Source organism: Cyprinus carpio, chromosome B3 (assembly GCF_018340385.1).
Source record: "Cyprinus carpio isolate SPL01 chromosome B3, ASM1834038v1, whole genome shotgun sequence".
Taxonomy (NCBI): domain Eukaryota; kingdom Metazoa; phylum Chordata; class Actinopteri; order Cypriniformes; family Cyprinidae; genus Cyprinus; species Cyprinus carpio.
The window spans coordinates 31581544-31596414 of NC_056599.1; the positions used below are offsets into that span (position 1 = coordinate 31581544).

Sequence of the window (14871 nt, forward strand, 5' to 3'; positions counted from 1 at the left end):
AGATCTAATAGAACACCTCAACCAGGACATGCCCAAATCACATTTCGTAAGTCGGTAGTAGTGGCTTGAGTCAACATTCACTTTCATTATTTACAATTTTGGACGTTAAATCAGTATTAAAACATGATCTAGGGGTCCCGGTGATCTGACGGTCTGACACTTGAGAGGTATCTGGTGGAGCACTTTCAAGGGAGCTCGACGTGTGTCTCACACAAGCAGGTGAGAAACTCAGTCGAACGATCAGTGCACCCAGAGCGATTACAGGATAAGGTATCGAATGTTGTTCATTTTAGCAGTTAATACCTCTCCTCTTCAATCTATCTATGATTAACTGTGTGGCTTGTTTTGCTTTCTATTCAGAGAATTTTACGCTCTGCTGCGCGTGGGAAAATTTGGCGCCAGGACTATTCGTGCGCTGTCAAATACTCACTCGTTTATCTCAACACTATTGTTCGAAATGATCACTAGAAGACTCACCTGTTCTAAATCATGCATACTGTTTAATTGAGTAATCTGTCCATTACCAATACTTATTAGGGAGCACTGTCTCAACTATTATAGTATTGTGCAATTTTCATTTTGCATGGATATCATTTTACCGGGACTCAACGGTCAATGACTTGTTCAAATGGATGAATAGCTTATGATGCCGCTTCTTTACCGGTTTCGTTGGCTTATGCTATATTATATAAACACATTATCAGAGAAGAACCGCATTTACGTACACTAAAATGTTTACATATATGCGAAATTGTTTGTTCCTTATTTCGACAAATCACTGTTACACTAAATCGGGAATGGGCCATATATATGCCAGTGTTGTCGTTTGACATGACTGATCTGCTATGACCTGTATCAATGTCTTTCTACAAAAACACAAATGGGTAGACTACGTTTGTGTTTGTCACGTCTTTTACCAATGTTGACACAAAAACTAGCATTAATTTCACAATAAATTAACTAATTTTCAGGGTGGGTTTGTATATATTAAGTTTGTGCCGACTATATGTTAATATTTAATACTATAAAAAAGTTTATTTTAACACATCTATATGAGAAATGTGTTGGCTGCACAACAATATAACAGTGCGAACCACTTGAGGCGGCATACCTAAAAAAAATAAAAAGGGAAAAGTCGCCTGCAGATACAATGCAGCGGTGGCATTAATCTTGCCATCAACCATCTACAGGCAAATCGAGGCAGCAAAACTTAACAACGTGCCTTTAATGGTATCATTAAGTGAATCACGGAACCAGATAAACCCACAGTGGCGCGAAGTATGTATTGAACAAAAAATTATAAAAATAACATAAAACTACCGCATCGCATACACTGTAAACCGAAGATTCCAAGTTAGGTTTATAATTATTCTATGTTATGCAAGAATTATTGTTTGTTAAAGTATAAGACACTTTTTTTAACTTTATTCTTTGATTAAATTGCACCACTTCTACACAGCTGCTTGTTTATCATTGTGATTTATTCTATTTTCTAATTTTTCTTGTAAGTTGTCCCTTAGCCCTTTCGTCACTGAACATTAATAGAGGCCAGATGGTCACATTGATGGTTGACCATCTTTTTTTTTCACACCAGGGAGTTCTAATCTCTATATTATAGATCATCTATATATTCGTCTATTGTCACTGTCTATCTATCGATCGAATCTAGCTATCTAATCGATCTGATCTACTCTCTCTATGTATCTATCATTTCTATCTATCTGTCTCGCTATCGTCTGTCGGTCTGTCGCCTGTCTGTCCGGTCCTATCTATTCAGTAGAAATTGAGCGTAGACCCCGTTCCAAACCCCTGATATACTAGTGGCTCGGTCAATATAATTAGAATATAGCTCACAAGTTGATTTCTCTTACAGTAATTCCTATTCAAAAAGTAGAATACTTGTATAACTCTAGGCACGTCATTACACACAGGACTGATCTATTTCAAATGTTTAGTTCTTTTAATTTTGATGATTATATATGACAACTTAAATGACACCTGGCACAAGGAGGGCAAGACACAAAAGGGCTTGCAAAAGAGGCTGGCGGTTGGCAAGAGCTCTGGTGGCCAAGTCACATAATAAGAGGCGAAGGCGAAGGAAAGAGGGGGTGAAAAAAGTTAACAAGCAATAGGGATAACCGCAACCTGGAGATGATTGTGAAACAAACCCCATCAAAAGGTGGGGGAGAGTCACAAAGGGGAGTGGACTGCACGGGAGTCAGTGTTCCAGAACCACTACGAACAGACGTAATTCAAACATGGGTGTCAGCTGTTGCATTCCTGTGTCAAGCACTCTTGAACAACAGACAGCGTCAGAATCGTCTCGCTTCAAAAAGGACTGGACTGCTGCTGAGTAGTCCAAAGTTATGTTCTCTGATGAAAGTAGATTTTCATTTCCTTTGGATATCAGCGTCCCAGAGTCTGGAGGAAGAGAGGAGAGGCACACAATCCACGTTGCTTTTGAGGTCCAGTGTAAAGTTTCCACAGTCGATGATGGTTTGGGGTGCCATGTCATCTGCTGGTGTTGGTCTACTGTGTTTTCTGAGGTCCAAGGTCAACACAGCCGTATACCAAGAAGTTTTAATGCACTTCATGCTTCCTGCTGCTGACCAACTTTATGGAGATGCAGGTTTCATTTTCCAACAGGACTTGGCACCTGCACACAGTGCCAAAGCTACCAGTACCTGGTTTTAGGGGACCATGGTATCCCTGTTCTTAATTGGCCATCAAACTAGCCTGATCTTAACCCCATAGAAAATCTATGGGGTATTGTGAAGAGGTGAAGATGCGATATGCCAGACTCAAGAATGCAGAAGAGCTAAAGGCCACTATCAGAGCAACCTGGGCTCTCATAACACCACCTGAGCAGTGCCACAGACTGATCGACTTCATGCCACGCCACATTGCTGCAGTAATTCAGGCAAAAGGAGCCCCAACTAAGTATTGAGTGCTGTACATGCTCATACTTTTCATGTTCATACTTTTCAGTTGGCCAAGATTTCTAAAAAAATCCTTTCTTTGTATTGGTCTCAAGTAATATTCTAATTTTCTGAGATACTGAATTTGGGATTTTCCCTTAGTTGCCTTCAGTTATAATCATTCATCAAAATTAAAAGAAATAAACATTTGAAATATATCAGGTCTGTGTGTGTAATGAATGAATATAATATACAAGTTTCACCTTTGAATGGAATTAGTGAAATAAATCAACTTTTTTGATTATATTCTTAATTATATGACCAGCACCTGTAGGTATAAATAGCATAACCTGGATTAATTTGTAATGAAATCTAGTGAGAGCGATTGTACGAGGTTGCGTCAGCACGTTGCGTAAACAAAGCGTAAAGGCATTACAGCTCAAACGGAAAGTGATCTTCTGTACGCAACCCGAATGTCTCGTTTGGAAACGCCAGCGACCTTGAAACACGTTGGAATCTGGTAATTATTTTGAGCCGTGGGATTGCTTTAACTTATATAAGTTAATGTTAATGTAATTAATGTTACAAGTATAAGTTGCTTGTAACATTAATTTGTGTATTACACGTAATTTTGTGTGCGTTTTGCGCTGGTGTCTATAGTAACCTAGGCCCAATTAAAGACGATTAACTATAACTAACCTATATATTCTTTTCACTTCTTTTCTAAGTACAAAATATACTGCTTTTGAAAGTATTTTTTTATTATTAATAGCAGACTAGATGAGATATTTAGTTTAGTAGTCTATGGGCATTCACTACAACTAGAAAGTGAAAGTAATTCGGATAGTACAGAACTGCATACTGCGTTTTCCCTTTCCAAACTCCCGAATAAAATCCAGCACACTTCACCATGTCCCTACAACATTCTCTCGAGCGACACAGTAGAAAATTACTGCACGTATACAAAGATGAACCAAACTCAAATGTGGACATGTATTTTTGTGATATTTTTAACTCTGCAGAGTCAATGCTCCGCTTGCAGATGGCTCGGCAGATATGGGACGGTGAGCGCCGATTCTCTGAATCTGCTTCGGGAAATGGTAAGTAGCCTAGACTTTTAAAGCCTCATGATTTGTTTGTAAATGTTCATCAGAAGACATTAGACTGCTGCGCAATACAACCACAGGCATTTTCTGCAAGGTCCTTAAGACACTCGAGTAGATAGGCTATGCAACAGATTTATTATTTATTTTGTAATGTCTAGTTGTTAATTCAACCTTACAGAATAATTCACAACTATTTGGAATACAGCAATAAACTTGTTTTACTTATTGAGGGAGGTTGTCACTCTTAGTCTGATTCTTTCAGCGTTAAAAAAAAAAAATTAAAAGTGTCCATCATTAGGTTACAGCATCTTTGCTTCTATCCCTTTTTTCCACATTTATTGTCAGAGTTGATTGACAAAGTGCAGTGAACTAATCAATGTTATCAAACAATTTTATTTATTTTATTTATGTTTTTTTTTTTTTTTTTTGTTCACTGATTTTTTTAATTTTTTTTAATGGTATTTATTAAGTTTTTGTGCAGATGAATGATCAGCTAAATATGCAGCATAAGCAACATATTAGAAATTACTCTTTTTTTATAGAGTGGACAATATCCTGAGAATGTCAAGATGCATTTTCCGGGGACCCTGTACAACTTGATAGACAAAGCTGAGGTTTGTAAACTTTTCTCTGTGATCAAACATTTCATTCCTTAAATAAAACATATGCTAGCAAAATAAATAGGGAAAATGAGATCAGAATTTCATTATGTTAAAATTTTATAAAACTTGTAAACATCACAACAGTCTTTGTGTGGGACCAGTTACCTAAACATAGCATTATGTATCCGAACAGGTGGAGGACCAGGTGAGGTTTCTTGTCTTGACCTTGGATCATATCATCAATCTCATGGATGCCTCAGAGCACATGAATTCAGCTAAATGGAACCTAAAGAAAGTGGAATATTTCCTAGAAGACCTGCAACGGCAGTCATCTGAGCTTAAAGAATGCGTAAGTCTTGGCTGAAAGTATATGTGCTTAGGAAAAACTGATATTAGAATTCCATTCTATGATTTACATATAATCCTATATTATCATCAAAATTAGTCCATGAATTTAGATTGAATGGTTCCACTCAATCGTTTAACCTCAAAACTGTTATGAAATTAATCATTATTAATCATTAACTTAATAAGAGCAATTAAATAAATGTGATATGAAATGTAAAAATTATGTTTTGTTATTTTGTCATTCATGTTATTTTTTTCTGATTGTTTATATATTTTTTTTGCATTTTATCAGGTGGCCCAATACCAAAAGCCATTGCAAAAGGAGTCTTACGAGATCAGGATAAAAAGACACTTCAGGACTTTAAAGAAGATTTTAAAGAAAGAAGTAAGTTTGATTGCATAATATGATATCACAGCTTGTTACATTGTTTGTATTGTTTGTGTTTTTATAAATATGTTATTTTTCTTAGTGCCTTAAGAGGCATATTGTATTTGCACTTCTGCGGTGTTAATGTTACTTTGTAAAGAGTAAAAGGAATTTCTTGCATTTAAATCCAAAGTCAGTGGTACAGCTACAGATGTTCCTTTTGTGTTTTAAAAATATAGTGCTCAAGCATGGGAACAGATCCGGAGAGCTGTGAGAAGCCACCTTCAGAGGATGGACATCATCGCAAACAATGCTAAAAAAAGAGTTTAAGAGACAATGTCAGAAAAAGTCCTAATGACAGAAAAAAAAAATTCTGACTTGTAGCATTCCATAGAGAAAAAAAAGTTACAAAAACTGCCTTACAAACAAAAACTGGAAAAAGAAGAATGTTAAAAATGTATTTGTGTATTCGAATGTTTGTATGTAATTGCAATGAATGAAGCCTAGAGTGTAACCTAGAGTCACTTATGTTGACCAATGGGTAGTGCTTTAATACAGAGTTTACCTTATGTGTTTCCTATGAAAACTTGAAGTTATTAGATCAAACAAGGTAATTATGTTTCTTACAAAAACCTGTGAAAACTTTTCTATTTGGTTTAGATGAGAAGAAGCCTCTTTGCCTAAACTGTACTCAGATATTTTGCTAACTAAATGAAAAAAGTGCTATGCATTTCAGATCATATGTATTAACTGTCAGTCAGCCATGTGATGCACATGCATGTTGGGTATGTTTCATAATTGTTTAAAGTATATTGAAATCGATTAATATATCTTTGTGCACAATTTTATATCCCAGTATATTTATTGTTTTCATATTTAATATTATTTATAGTTATTTATTTGCTGTAACTGTCATAAAATGTTTTGTACTTTCAAATAAAAATTATTTATTGAAACTGCTTGAGATGTTTACCATTGTTTACTAAATACATCGACACACCTTCCACACACCAATACAGTTTACAGTTCCTTGTACTTGTCTTACTTCGTCTATGGTTTTTCAGAGATTGAACACTGAACAAAGATTTATTTTAAGGTGTCTTTGTTACAATGTAATTATACATTTACCGATTCAAGTAATATTAATCAACTACATGTACTTACTACTGTATATACACTCAAAAAAATGAAATGTAGCTGGTGTTGGTCCAAAGAATATAACTATGTATAAAATAAATAATACAGTTAAGTTTGCGTGTTGAAATTAAAAAAGTTGTAAAAAAAGTTGTGTTGGAAATATTAGTATTTGTAATTTTTAAAGTTTACTTAGGTGAAATGAATGAAACCGAGTGTTACTTCTGCAGTACCCGCGCTTTGGTCACCAGGTGGAGTAATATCTGCACATGCGCAGATGGGAAGCACATTCAAAAATCACGCTTCAGCTCTCTTTTAGATCAGCGCCATTTTTAGAAGCAAAACAGAATAATTTCAAGGTGCGATGAAAGCAAGATAAGCTTTTCTTCATGTGGACACACAGGTGAGATATTTTCGTTTTTATGTATATGTTGAGGCTGTCATTAGTTTACAACGGTTAATCGCATATGATCTTATGTTTTGTATGTTTTTTTTAATGAAGGTGACGTATTCCTCATGTGGTTTTCACATGCATTTTAGTTACATTCTTTGTTTTCGCTCTTATGCATTGTTTTATACTTGTTGAACTTTGATAATATTTAAATTCCCTAACACAAAATATGAAAATGACTTAAATTGCTGGTTAGGAAGAGTGTAATCTTGTTTGTTAGGTTATCCAACACATTTTTACTAGTTTTTCAGTGTTATATATGTGTGTGTGTGTGTTTATATATATATATATATATATATATATATATATATATATATATATATATATATATATATATATATATATATATTGTATTTTTATGATTATTATTTTTATTTATTGGTGACTCACATCCTTTTTTTCCCCTCAGAGTTTTGGAGTTCTGCCTTTAGAGTCCCATATGTGGCTGTGCAGAGACTGTGTGGATCTTCTCACACATCCATATCAAAGCTTTTAAAACACTTCAGGTTGGTACATGGACACTATGGCCACAGACACGCATATCCATTTTCAGCAGCCAACCTGATTTATACTTTTAATATTTTATTTTGTATCTGCAGAATTACAACAATCCCTTTGGTGTCCAATGGGCCAGCTTGATAATTTCTCAACCCAGCTCCTCAAAATTGTCAAAAAAAGGAGGAGCAGCGTCACAGAAGATCACAAACATCCTGTCAGTTATGGATCAGGTAAGTTCTCTAAATTCATCATCATTTGAAATCTGACAGTAATTCGTAATAGATTAAAAATAGGCTTTCACCCAAAGCTTAAAGGGATAGTTCACCCAAAAATGAAAATTCTGTCATTAATTACTCAGGGTGAGTTGTTCTAAACCTGTAAAACTTGTCAGAACACAAATGAAGTTACTTTTTATTAATTCCGAGAGATTTCTAAACAGTAATGCAACTTACACATTAAAGACCAAAAAAGGTAGTAAGGATAGCAATAAAATAGTCCCTGTGACATAATTTTTTGTGCAAAGAAAACAATTATTTAACAGATCTTCTCCCCCGAGTCACCCTCTGCCTCCATTATAGAGAATAACACGACGCATGCATGTTCAACATCAGCAACAATGCACAAATGTGTCGTGGTACTCTCATGAATGGAGGAGGACGGTGATGTTGAATAAAGTCAATATTTTTGCACACAAATATATTTTCGTAGCTTCGTAAAATTATGGTTGAACCACTAATGTCACGTAGACTGTTTTATATCGATTGATAGGACTAACAAACTTAACTTTTGTTGAAACAACACAGTGAGATAATTGGTATAATGCTACTGAAAATGTTAGATGTACAAGTCTAAAAAGTGCTAACTAATGCTCATTTCACATTCAGCATGCCACTATTGGGAAAAAAGGGAATGCATCCTGAAATCCCTGGCAGATCTTCTTAATGAAGAGCCCTCAAACCTCGTGAAGGAGTATATGGTAAGTTACATACTTTTTTTTGTTTTAAATCCATTGTATGTTTCTGTAAAACCAGCTCCTTCTTTCACTCTTGATCTGTTAGTAATTGTTTCTTTTTATACTTGACATTTTTAGGATGTTGAACATGAAGATGCCCTAACCTAAATGTGCAACACCACCCTTGGAATCCATGTAATTGTACATAAAGGGGCAGATGCTACAGACCCTTATGAAGACATTGGGATCATTACTGAAGGCATCCGTATACTTCAAAATCTAAATAATGTGCCAAATGCGTGCTCTGTGCTGCTTGGTGTAATTTACGCATTGAACTTGTTTTCTCCATAGTGTTGCACTGTTGGCTACTGCAGTACATTTGTTTCATTATTGCCCATGTCATATTCCTTTTAAATTGGTCTTGCTTTGAATAACAGATGCATTTTTTTCAGTTTCAAGGAGGCACATATTACAAATGAAGACTGACATTTTTTTCCATAAGTGTAATACTTGCATGTTAGTATTTTGTAAATCCTTTTGAAGGCAGCATACTTTTTATTTTTACTTCTTTTCTTGTATTAAGTGAAGAACTTTGATTTTAAAAAAGAAGCATTTGTACAAATTCTTGTTGGAGAAATTTGTAAAATTTGTAATGTTTTGAATGGACATTGAATAAACTCAATGAAACTTGATTGTTTTTATTGAAGGTGACTATATTAATTTTAGAATAATTGAACTTAATTAACTTTACAGATTAAAATAAAATAAAGAATGTTAAGTTCATTCAACTAAACAACATTGCATTAACGTTATGTAATTAACTTAAGTTTACTGAAATAAATATTGTTACTTAAATGCAACCTAACTCAGTTACGTGGAACCTGTTGACATAAAAAAGTTAAGTAATTCCAACATATAATTTTTTTGACAGTTATATTAGGGGTTTTTTTGTGAGCATAATTTATTGAAGTGTCTGTCTGTAGTTAGTTTTCATTCAAAATCGATTTTTGCTACAGTTATCCGATGAAACCAGAGGACTTCAGTTTAATATCACTGCGGTAAATGAACTTAATCGTTTACAACGAGTGTTGTTTTTACACTGTAATGAATTTAAGTTTAAGTGTAAATTTAAGACCATAAACAGGTAAGATTTCAAAACCTTTCTTCTCGAATGTGTCCTCATTCAGACTGTGCCGTAAATGTCCGTCTTGTCTTCTGGGCTCAAAAGGAACAGCTCCTGACAACCGCTCTTTAAAGAGCTAATTAAATACCTTAACTCAAATTGTAATCATTGTCTAATTATTTATGGAACAATAATCCTATTTAGGGGCTAGATGTAAATTATAGCCTACCTTACTTATCATATTTGATTTGATAAGTAAGGTAGGCTTACACACACACAAAAGAGACACTATCGAAGAATACAAGATACAAGAAACATCATGACCATGACGCCTTTTGACGAAGTTTCATTCAAAGGTAATTTTAGTTTTGGGGAAAGTCAGAAGTCCCAGGGCGCCAAATCTGGGCTGTAGGGGGGTTAAGTCACCTGGGTGATTTGATGTTTTGCCAAAAAAAAAAAAAAAAAAAAACTCTGCATCATTCGCGATGTCGGGCGCACTGTCGTGATGAAGCTGCCAATCACCAGTTGCCCGCAGCTGCGGCTATTTCACTCTTATTACATCACTATTTTTCATACTTTGAGGACTGCCCTCGTGTATGTATATTTTTTTGTTGGGAAATTACATTTTATATGATTAAATTGGACTTGAATTGACTAAAATTGACTTGAGCTATAGATTTAACCACTGTACACTGTACTCAAATCAAGACAACACGAAATAGTGGTTACTAAACACTAGGTCATTATCAAACATTTAGCCTGGCTCTGATAAAGATGTGTGTAAAGCTGTTGTTTAATGAAAACATGTCGTCTATTAAGACAAAAAAGAAAGAAAGAAAGAAAAATAGCTGCCTATTTATAAATGTGATGCAGGAGTGTGTAAGATTAATTGAAAAGATAAAGAGTGAAAGAAAATATCTGAAAGAACAAATTAAATGTCTTTCACGCTACATTCCACACATACCAGCCATTTCAACCTGACTTCTGACTGACTGAGAGGGCAGGTCTATGGTAACATGTTAACTTTATTATAGACTACCTTAAAATAACATGGGCTGCGTTTCTCGATTAGCCTATGCTGTCTCTTAGCGCGCTACGAAGACTCTAATACCTAAACTAAAGGTGTACCATTACTAGGCGTGTTCCCCGATCTATACCTCAGGAGGCTGCTTAAAATATACCTTCTTACGTGCTACGTTACCAGGTGCTGTCCATGGCGGTGGGGCTGAATTGGTTGATATCGATGGCTCGAGAATCGATTATTCATTCTGTGCACGGGCTGATTCACTGACGTGTTCTTTATAAAGTAAGTGTTGACTTGAAACAAAGACATGGGGGGGGGTGCTACACTGGACACTGCTTAATAATTTAACAGCTTTTAACAAAAGAGAGACAGAGAGAAAGAGAGAGGGAGAGGGAGAGGGAGAGGGAGAGAGAGATAACACCTTGGGCCTACACAAGTCCAACAACAAAAAAAAAACCTATATTAGGCTTAATTATATTAATTTTACACACATACATCGATAAATATATCCTGTCTTAATTGTTTAGCATTTTAGAATGCATATTAGGGCATATTAGCTATCCACTGGTTCACATTTACAACTGTGTTTGCAGAGTTAAAATATGGGTAGATTTTTGCATTGGCCTGAACAAAAACAGCAGACACTTATTAAAAACGTAAATTTGCCATCAAAATATAATCTGAAGACAAACATTTCCTAGAGATACGCCAACATTCAAAACACTCGCGCTGCCTTTTGACTTTGAAACTTTTGTGAAATCATAGACTTTTGTAGTTCAATAGTCACATTAGGCCTCACTACCATTCTTCTCTTTACTGTATGCCAACCACCTGATTCTGAAGATTTCAGTGAAAATGCATTTCAGCAACGCAATCTTTATTTCTTTCATTTTTCTGTTTGACTCATACAATAGGCGCAACTATTGTAACTGCCCTAGGTTATGCAATTCCGTGACGATGATGATGATGCATTTAAAGGATTTTTTTTGTCTCAGTCTCAGTTCCATAATGATGCATATAATTATAGGTCTCTTCCCTTTGTTTATTTTTTCCAGATAGGCTACTCGACAGCAGAGGCTAAAATGAATATAATAGGCCAACTGATTTCAGGTAATTGCGCTTACGTGAACAATGGTGAAGACGGAACATTCCGTTATTAATGATGACGGTGTGGGTATTATTATTATTGCACACACTCATTATTAGTGGAGTGGAACACAACCTGCCACACGCTCAGAGTCTACAGACCTGAATTCATAGAGCGCGAGGTCCTGGGTGTGAGTCTATGTGCTCGTGTGGTTTGTGTGGGGAAAGTTAACTGCGTGCGGTGAGGCGCTGGTATAAAGATTCGCTTGTGATGTTGGCGCAACACTTCGAATGGGAGCTTCGCTTTCCAGCTGTCTGAGAAAATGATTTTCTCTTATCCGTTTTATGAAAGAAAGAAAAAACCAACCGTTCATTCATAAAAAAAAATTGGGACTTGCCCGGAGCTTATTTCGAATTGAAAAGTGAAAGCACTGTTTCAGCGATAATCTGCGGTCTCCTGATAATGATGACAGATCTTGTCCAACGTTTAGTCAAAGTAATGAAAATACCGCAATTATAGTAATTTATAGTTACATAATTTAGAAATTCAAGGCAAGAACGCTATCTTTTTTTCCTTTTTTTTCTTCAATGTGATATTCGCGAACTTTCTCCCATTAGCTATATGGTTTTTGTGTGTTTGACTCATAAGAAATGTCCAAAGTAATCATATTTATATCCAAAAAAAAAAAAAACGAATTCATTGTAAATAGACTACACCAGTCATCGTTTTTTATAAGCTTCTTAAGATTATTTAGATATCAGGACAACAGAAGTGTCGTATATACTTGATAAAAGACAATGTTAGACGCATGATAAGCTATAACAAAAAATAACAAACGATCGAAACATGGCATTTATTTTCAAGAAATATAGCATAATCACACTTTTCCCTCAAAGCATTTCACAAAACGAAGTTCGACAGGTTTCAGAATATGAAACAATATATTGTTCAGAATAATTCTTCAGAATGAAACGTCATGGACACTTTCTGTCTGTCAAACCTTGTTAAACATGTTCATAGACAATATGATGAACTTCTGTTGAGACTGACCAGCTGTTCTCAGTTCTGAGGAGAGCTTCACTTGTTTGCAGATTTAGTTTGATATTTTATATTTTGTGACCAGCGAAATGAGATAGATAGATAGATAGATAAAGTAGATAGATAAAATGAGAGATAGATAGATAAATAGACAGAGATAGATAGATAGATAGATAGATAGATAGATAGATAGATAGATAGATAGATAGATAGATAGATAGATAGACAGATAGATCGAGAGATACTACATCCTCATTAACCAAAGGAAAGGAAGGAGGCGCAGAGGGAAACAGCGAGTGCGGTTTACAAAAAATCCAGATACTATTTAATTCTTTCCATTCATCACTCAGATTTAGTATAAAACGGACCATTGGCATCCATGTCTTCATCAATATCAGGAGATTTTGTTACCGAGTGCTATTTGACAGCTCTTTTAATTTTTGACTTTCAACAAAATCTTTTTGCTTTTCTTGTCTCACACAACTACAATGGCACTTTGGAAATGTATCGCTTTGCTGTGTCCATTTCTTTTTTTCGCCCAAATTTGTTCAATGCCAACAAAATGCATGCAGCGGGATCTCGTGGAAGAAACTCGCAGTCTACTTGAGAATATGGTAAGTTATTTTTTATTTTTTATTTTATTTTTTTTCATTCCTTTACCTGTATACACGTTAAACTAGATCTTAACCTATGTTGTGTCTTTTCTTATAGGGAGGGCTTTTTCCTCGTGAATGCTTAAAAGAAAACGTTAAAATAACCTTCCCGAAATCTGCACTGCAATCAAATGACTCCAATCAGGTGAACTGGCAACACATCAAGACTAGTCATTCCATGCAAATTAAATTATCTGAATGTATCTGTTGAATACTAAGCTACTTGCTAGAACCCAAAATGATGAAGGAGACCAGGCATAATGTTTTCTATTATTATATGATATATGTTTATTTTGCAGAACTCTGGTGTAGCAGAGGCAGTGTATAAAATCATGGAGCACATTGACTACCTGTTTGCTAACGATAGTCATCCAGAATCCTGGAACCAGAAGAAAGTGGAGGATTTCCAAAACATAATTTATCGTTTATCTGTAAGGGAATAATCAATATATATATATATATATAAATTATATATATATATATAAATATATATATACAGATGAATATATGAACATGCCTGTAATGTCACATTTCTCATCCGCGTGTAGATAATGGAGAGAAAGCAGGAGCGACCCGTGGATGATTTTCCCACAAGAGGAGATGCACTGAAAACCTATTTTGATAAACTGGCCACTCTCCTCAGAAACAAGGTACGCCAGACCTCATTGTTCAGCATGCATAAAAAATGGTTTATAAATCACTCTAACAAAAGATTGTCATTCAAGCCCATAGCTTATAAATAATTGTGTTTTTTTCTCCTTCAGGACTACAGTGTCTGCGGGTGGGAGGTGGTTCGAAAGGAGCTCCTGCTTGTTCTTGAATTCACGCTTGAACTTAAATCATTCTGTTAATTTATTCTGAGTAGTTTTTCGTAAATGATGCTATTTATTTATAGAACTTATTGATTATTTATTTATTAATTTATTTAACTTATTGATTATTTATTTATTTATCTGATTGATTGATTATTTATTTATTTATTTATTTATCTGATTGATTAATTTGTGTTATTATGGTAATGTAAGATGATTATACTGAACACTCAATAAAACTGAAGACACTGAAAAACATATCTCTGAGTATAATTTACAAGCAGCGAATTACAAGCGAGTTTTATCCCATGTGGCAAAATATATTTTTGGACAAAAACGGCCAAAAATATCATGTTTCAATATAGACTTAAGCAACTACACTCTTAAGAAAAATGGTTCTAAACAGTACCAGAAAAGGGTTCTTCTGCTTGTAACAACAGCAGAACCCTTTTTAGTGCTAAATAGAAATAACCTTTTTAATGATAGTTTTCACTAATATTAGTATGTTAATATAATTTTTATTTGTATAGCCTATATTATTTAATAACATCGTTTTTTACCCTTCAATGTTCCTGGTCTTATATTATCTTGAAGTGTCTTTTAGGGTTTTACATAAAATCATTAAAGGACCTGCTGAGATCATTTCAGTAATCATCTTGTTAACTCAGGTGAGAATGTTGACGAGCACAAGGCCGGAGATCATTATGTCAGGCTGATTGGGTTAGAATGGCACACTTGACATGTTAAAAGGAGGGTGA

The 14871-nt window shown here is 34.9% G+C and overlaps 2 protein-coding genes and 1 long non-coding RNA gene across 4 annotated transcripts in view; all 3 read left to right on the forward strand.

Annotated features, from left to right (window-relative positions):
• Window positions 1-6297, forward strand: part of LOC109056156 (interferon a3) — a 34368-nt gene extending 28071 nt beyond the window's left edge. Inside the window, exons 1-6 of one of the 2 annotated variants that reach the window (XM_042720778.1) lie at window positions 3401-3438; window positions 3941-4018; window positions 4567-4638; window positions 4820-4975; window positions 5267-5359; window positions 5573-6297. In XM_042720778.1, coding sequence (XP_042576712.1) covers window positions 4016-4018; window positions 4567-4638; window positions 4820-4975; window positions 5267-5359; window positions 5573-5671 — 423 coding nt within the window. In that variant the 5' untranslated portion in view covers window positions 3401-3438; window positions 3941-4015 and the 3' untranslated portion in view covers window positions 5672-6297. Of the gene's footprint in view, window positions 1-3400; window positions 3439-3940; window positions 4019-4566; window positions 4639-4819; window positions 4976-5266; window positions 5360-5572 lie in introns of those variants that run through there. The other variant, XM_042720777.1, reaches the window with a different exon arrangement.
• Window positions 6298-6750: 453 nt separating this feature from the next.
• LOC122136889 lies at window positions 6751-9068 on the forward strand. Its single transcript, XR_006154378.1, has 5 exons — window positions 6751-6878; window positions 7336-7432; window positions 7526-7654; window positions 8309-8400; window positions 8515-9068. It is a non-coding gene; the product is annotated as an uncharacterized LOC122136889 (long non-coding RNA).
• A 4064-nt stretch (window positions 9069-13132) lies between these two features.
• Window positions 13133-14189, forward strand: LOC109105488 (interferon alpha-7-like). The gene is made up of 5 exons (XM_019118787.2): window positions 13133-13262; window positions 13360-13446; window positions 13601-13732; window positions 13850-13951; window positions 14066-14189. Exons 1-5 carry the CDS (start codon window positions 13137-13139, stop codon window positions 14150-14152), a joined length of 534 nt encoding a protein of 177 aa, XP_018974332.1. The 5' UTR covers window positions 13133-13136; the 3' UTR covers window positions 14153-14189.
• The last annotated feature ends 682 nt before the right edge of the window (window positions 14190-14871 follow it).

Excerpts from the sequence above, each read along its gene's own strand:
- LOC109105488 (XM_019118787.2), top strand. The coding sequence starts at position 13,137 with ATGGCACTTTGGAAATGTATCGCTTTGCTGTGTCCATTTCTTTTTTTC. Across the intron at positions 13,447-13,600 it reads AATCAAATGACTCCAATCAG|AACTCTGGTGTAGCAGAGGC; the intron begins GTGAACTGGCAA and ends TTTATTTTGCAG. Across the intron at positions 13,952-14,065 it reads CCACTCTCCTCAGAAACAAG|GACTACAGTGTCTGCGGGTG; the intron begins GTACGCCAGACC and ends TTTCTCCTTCAG.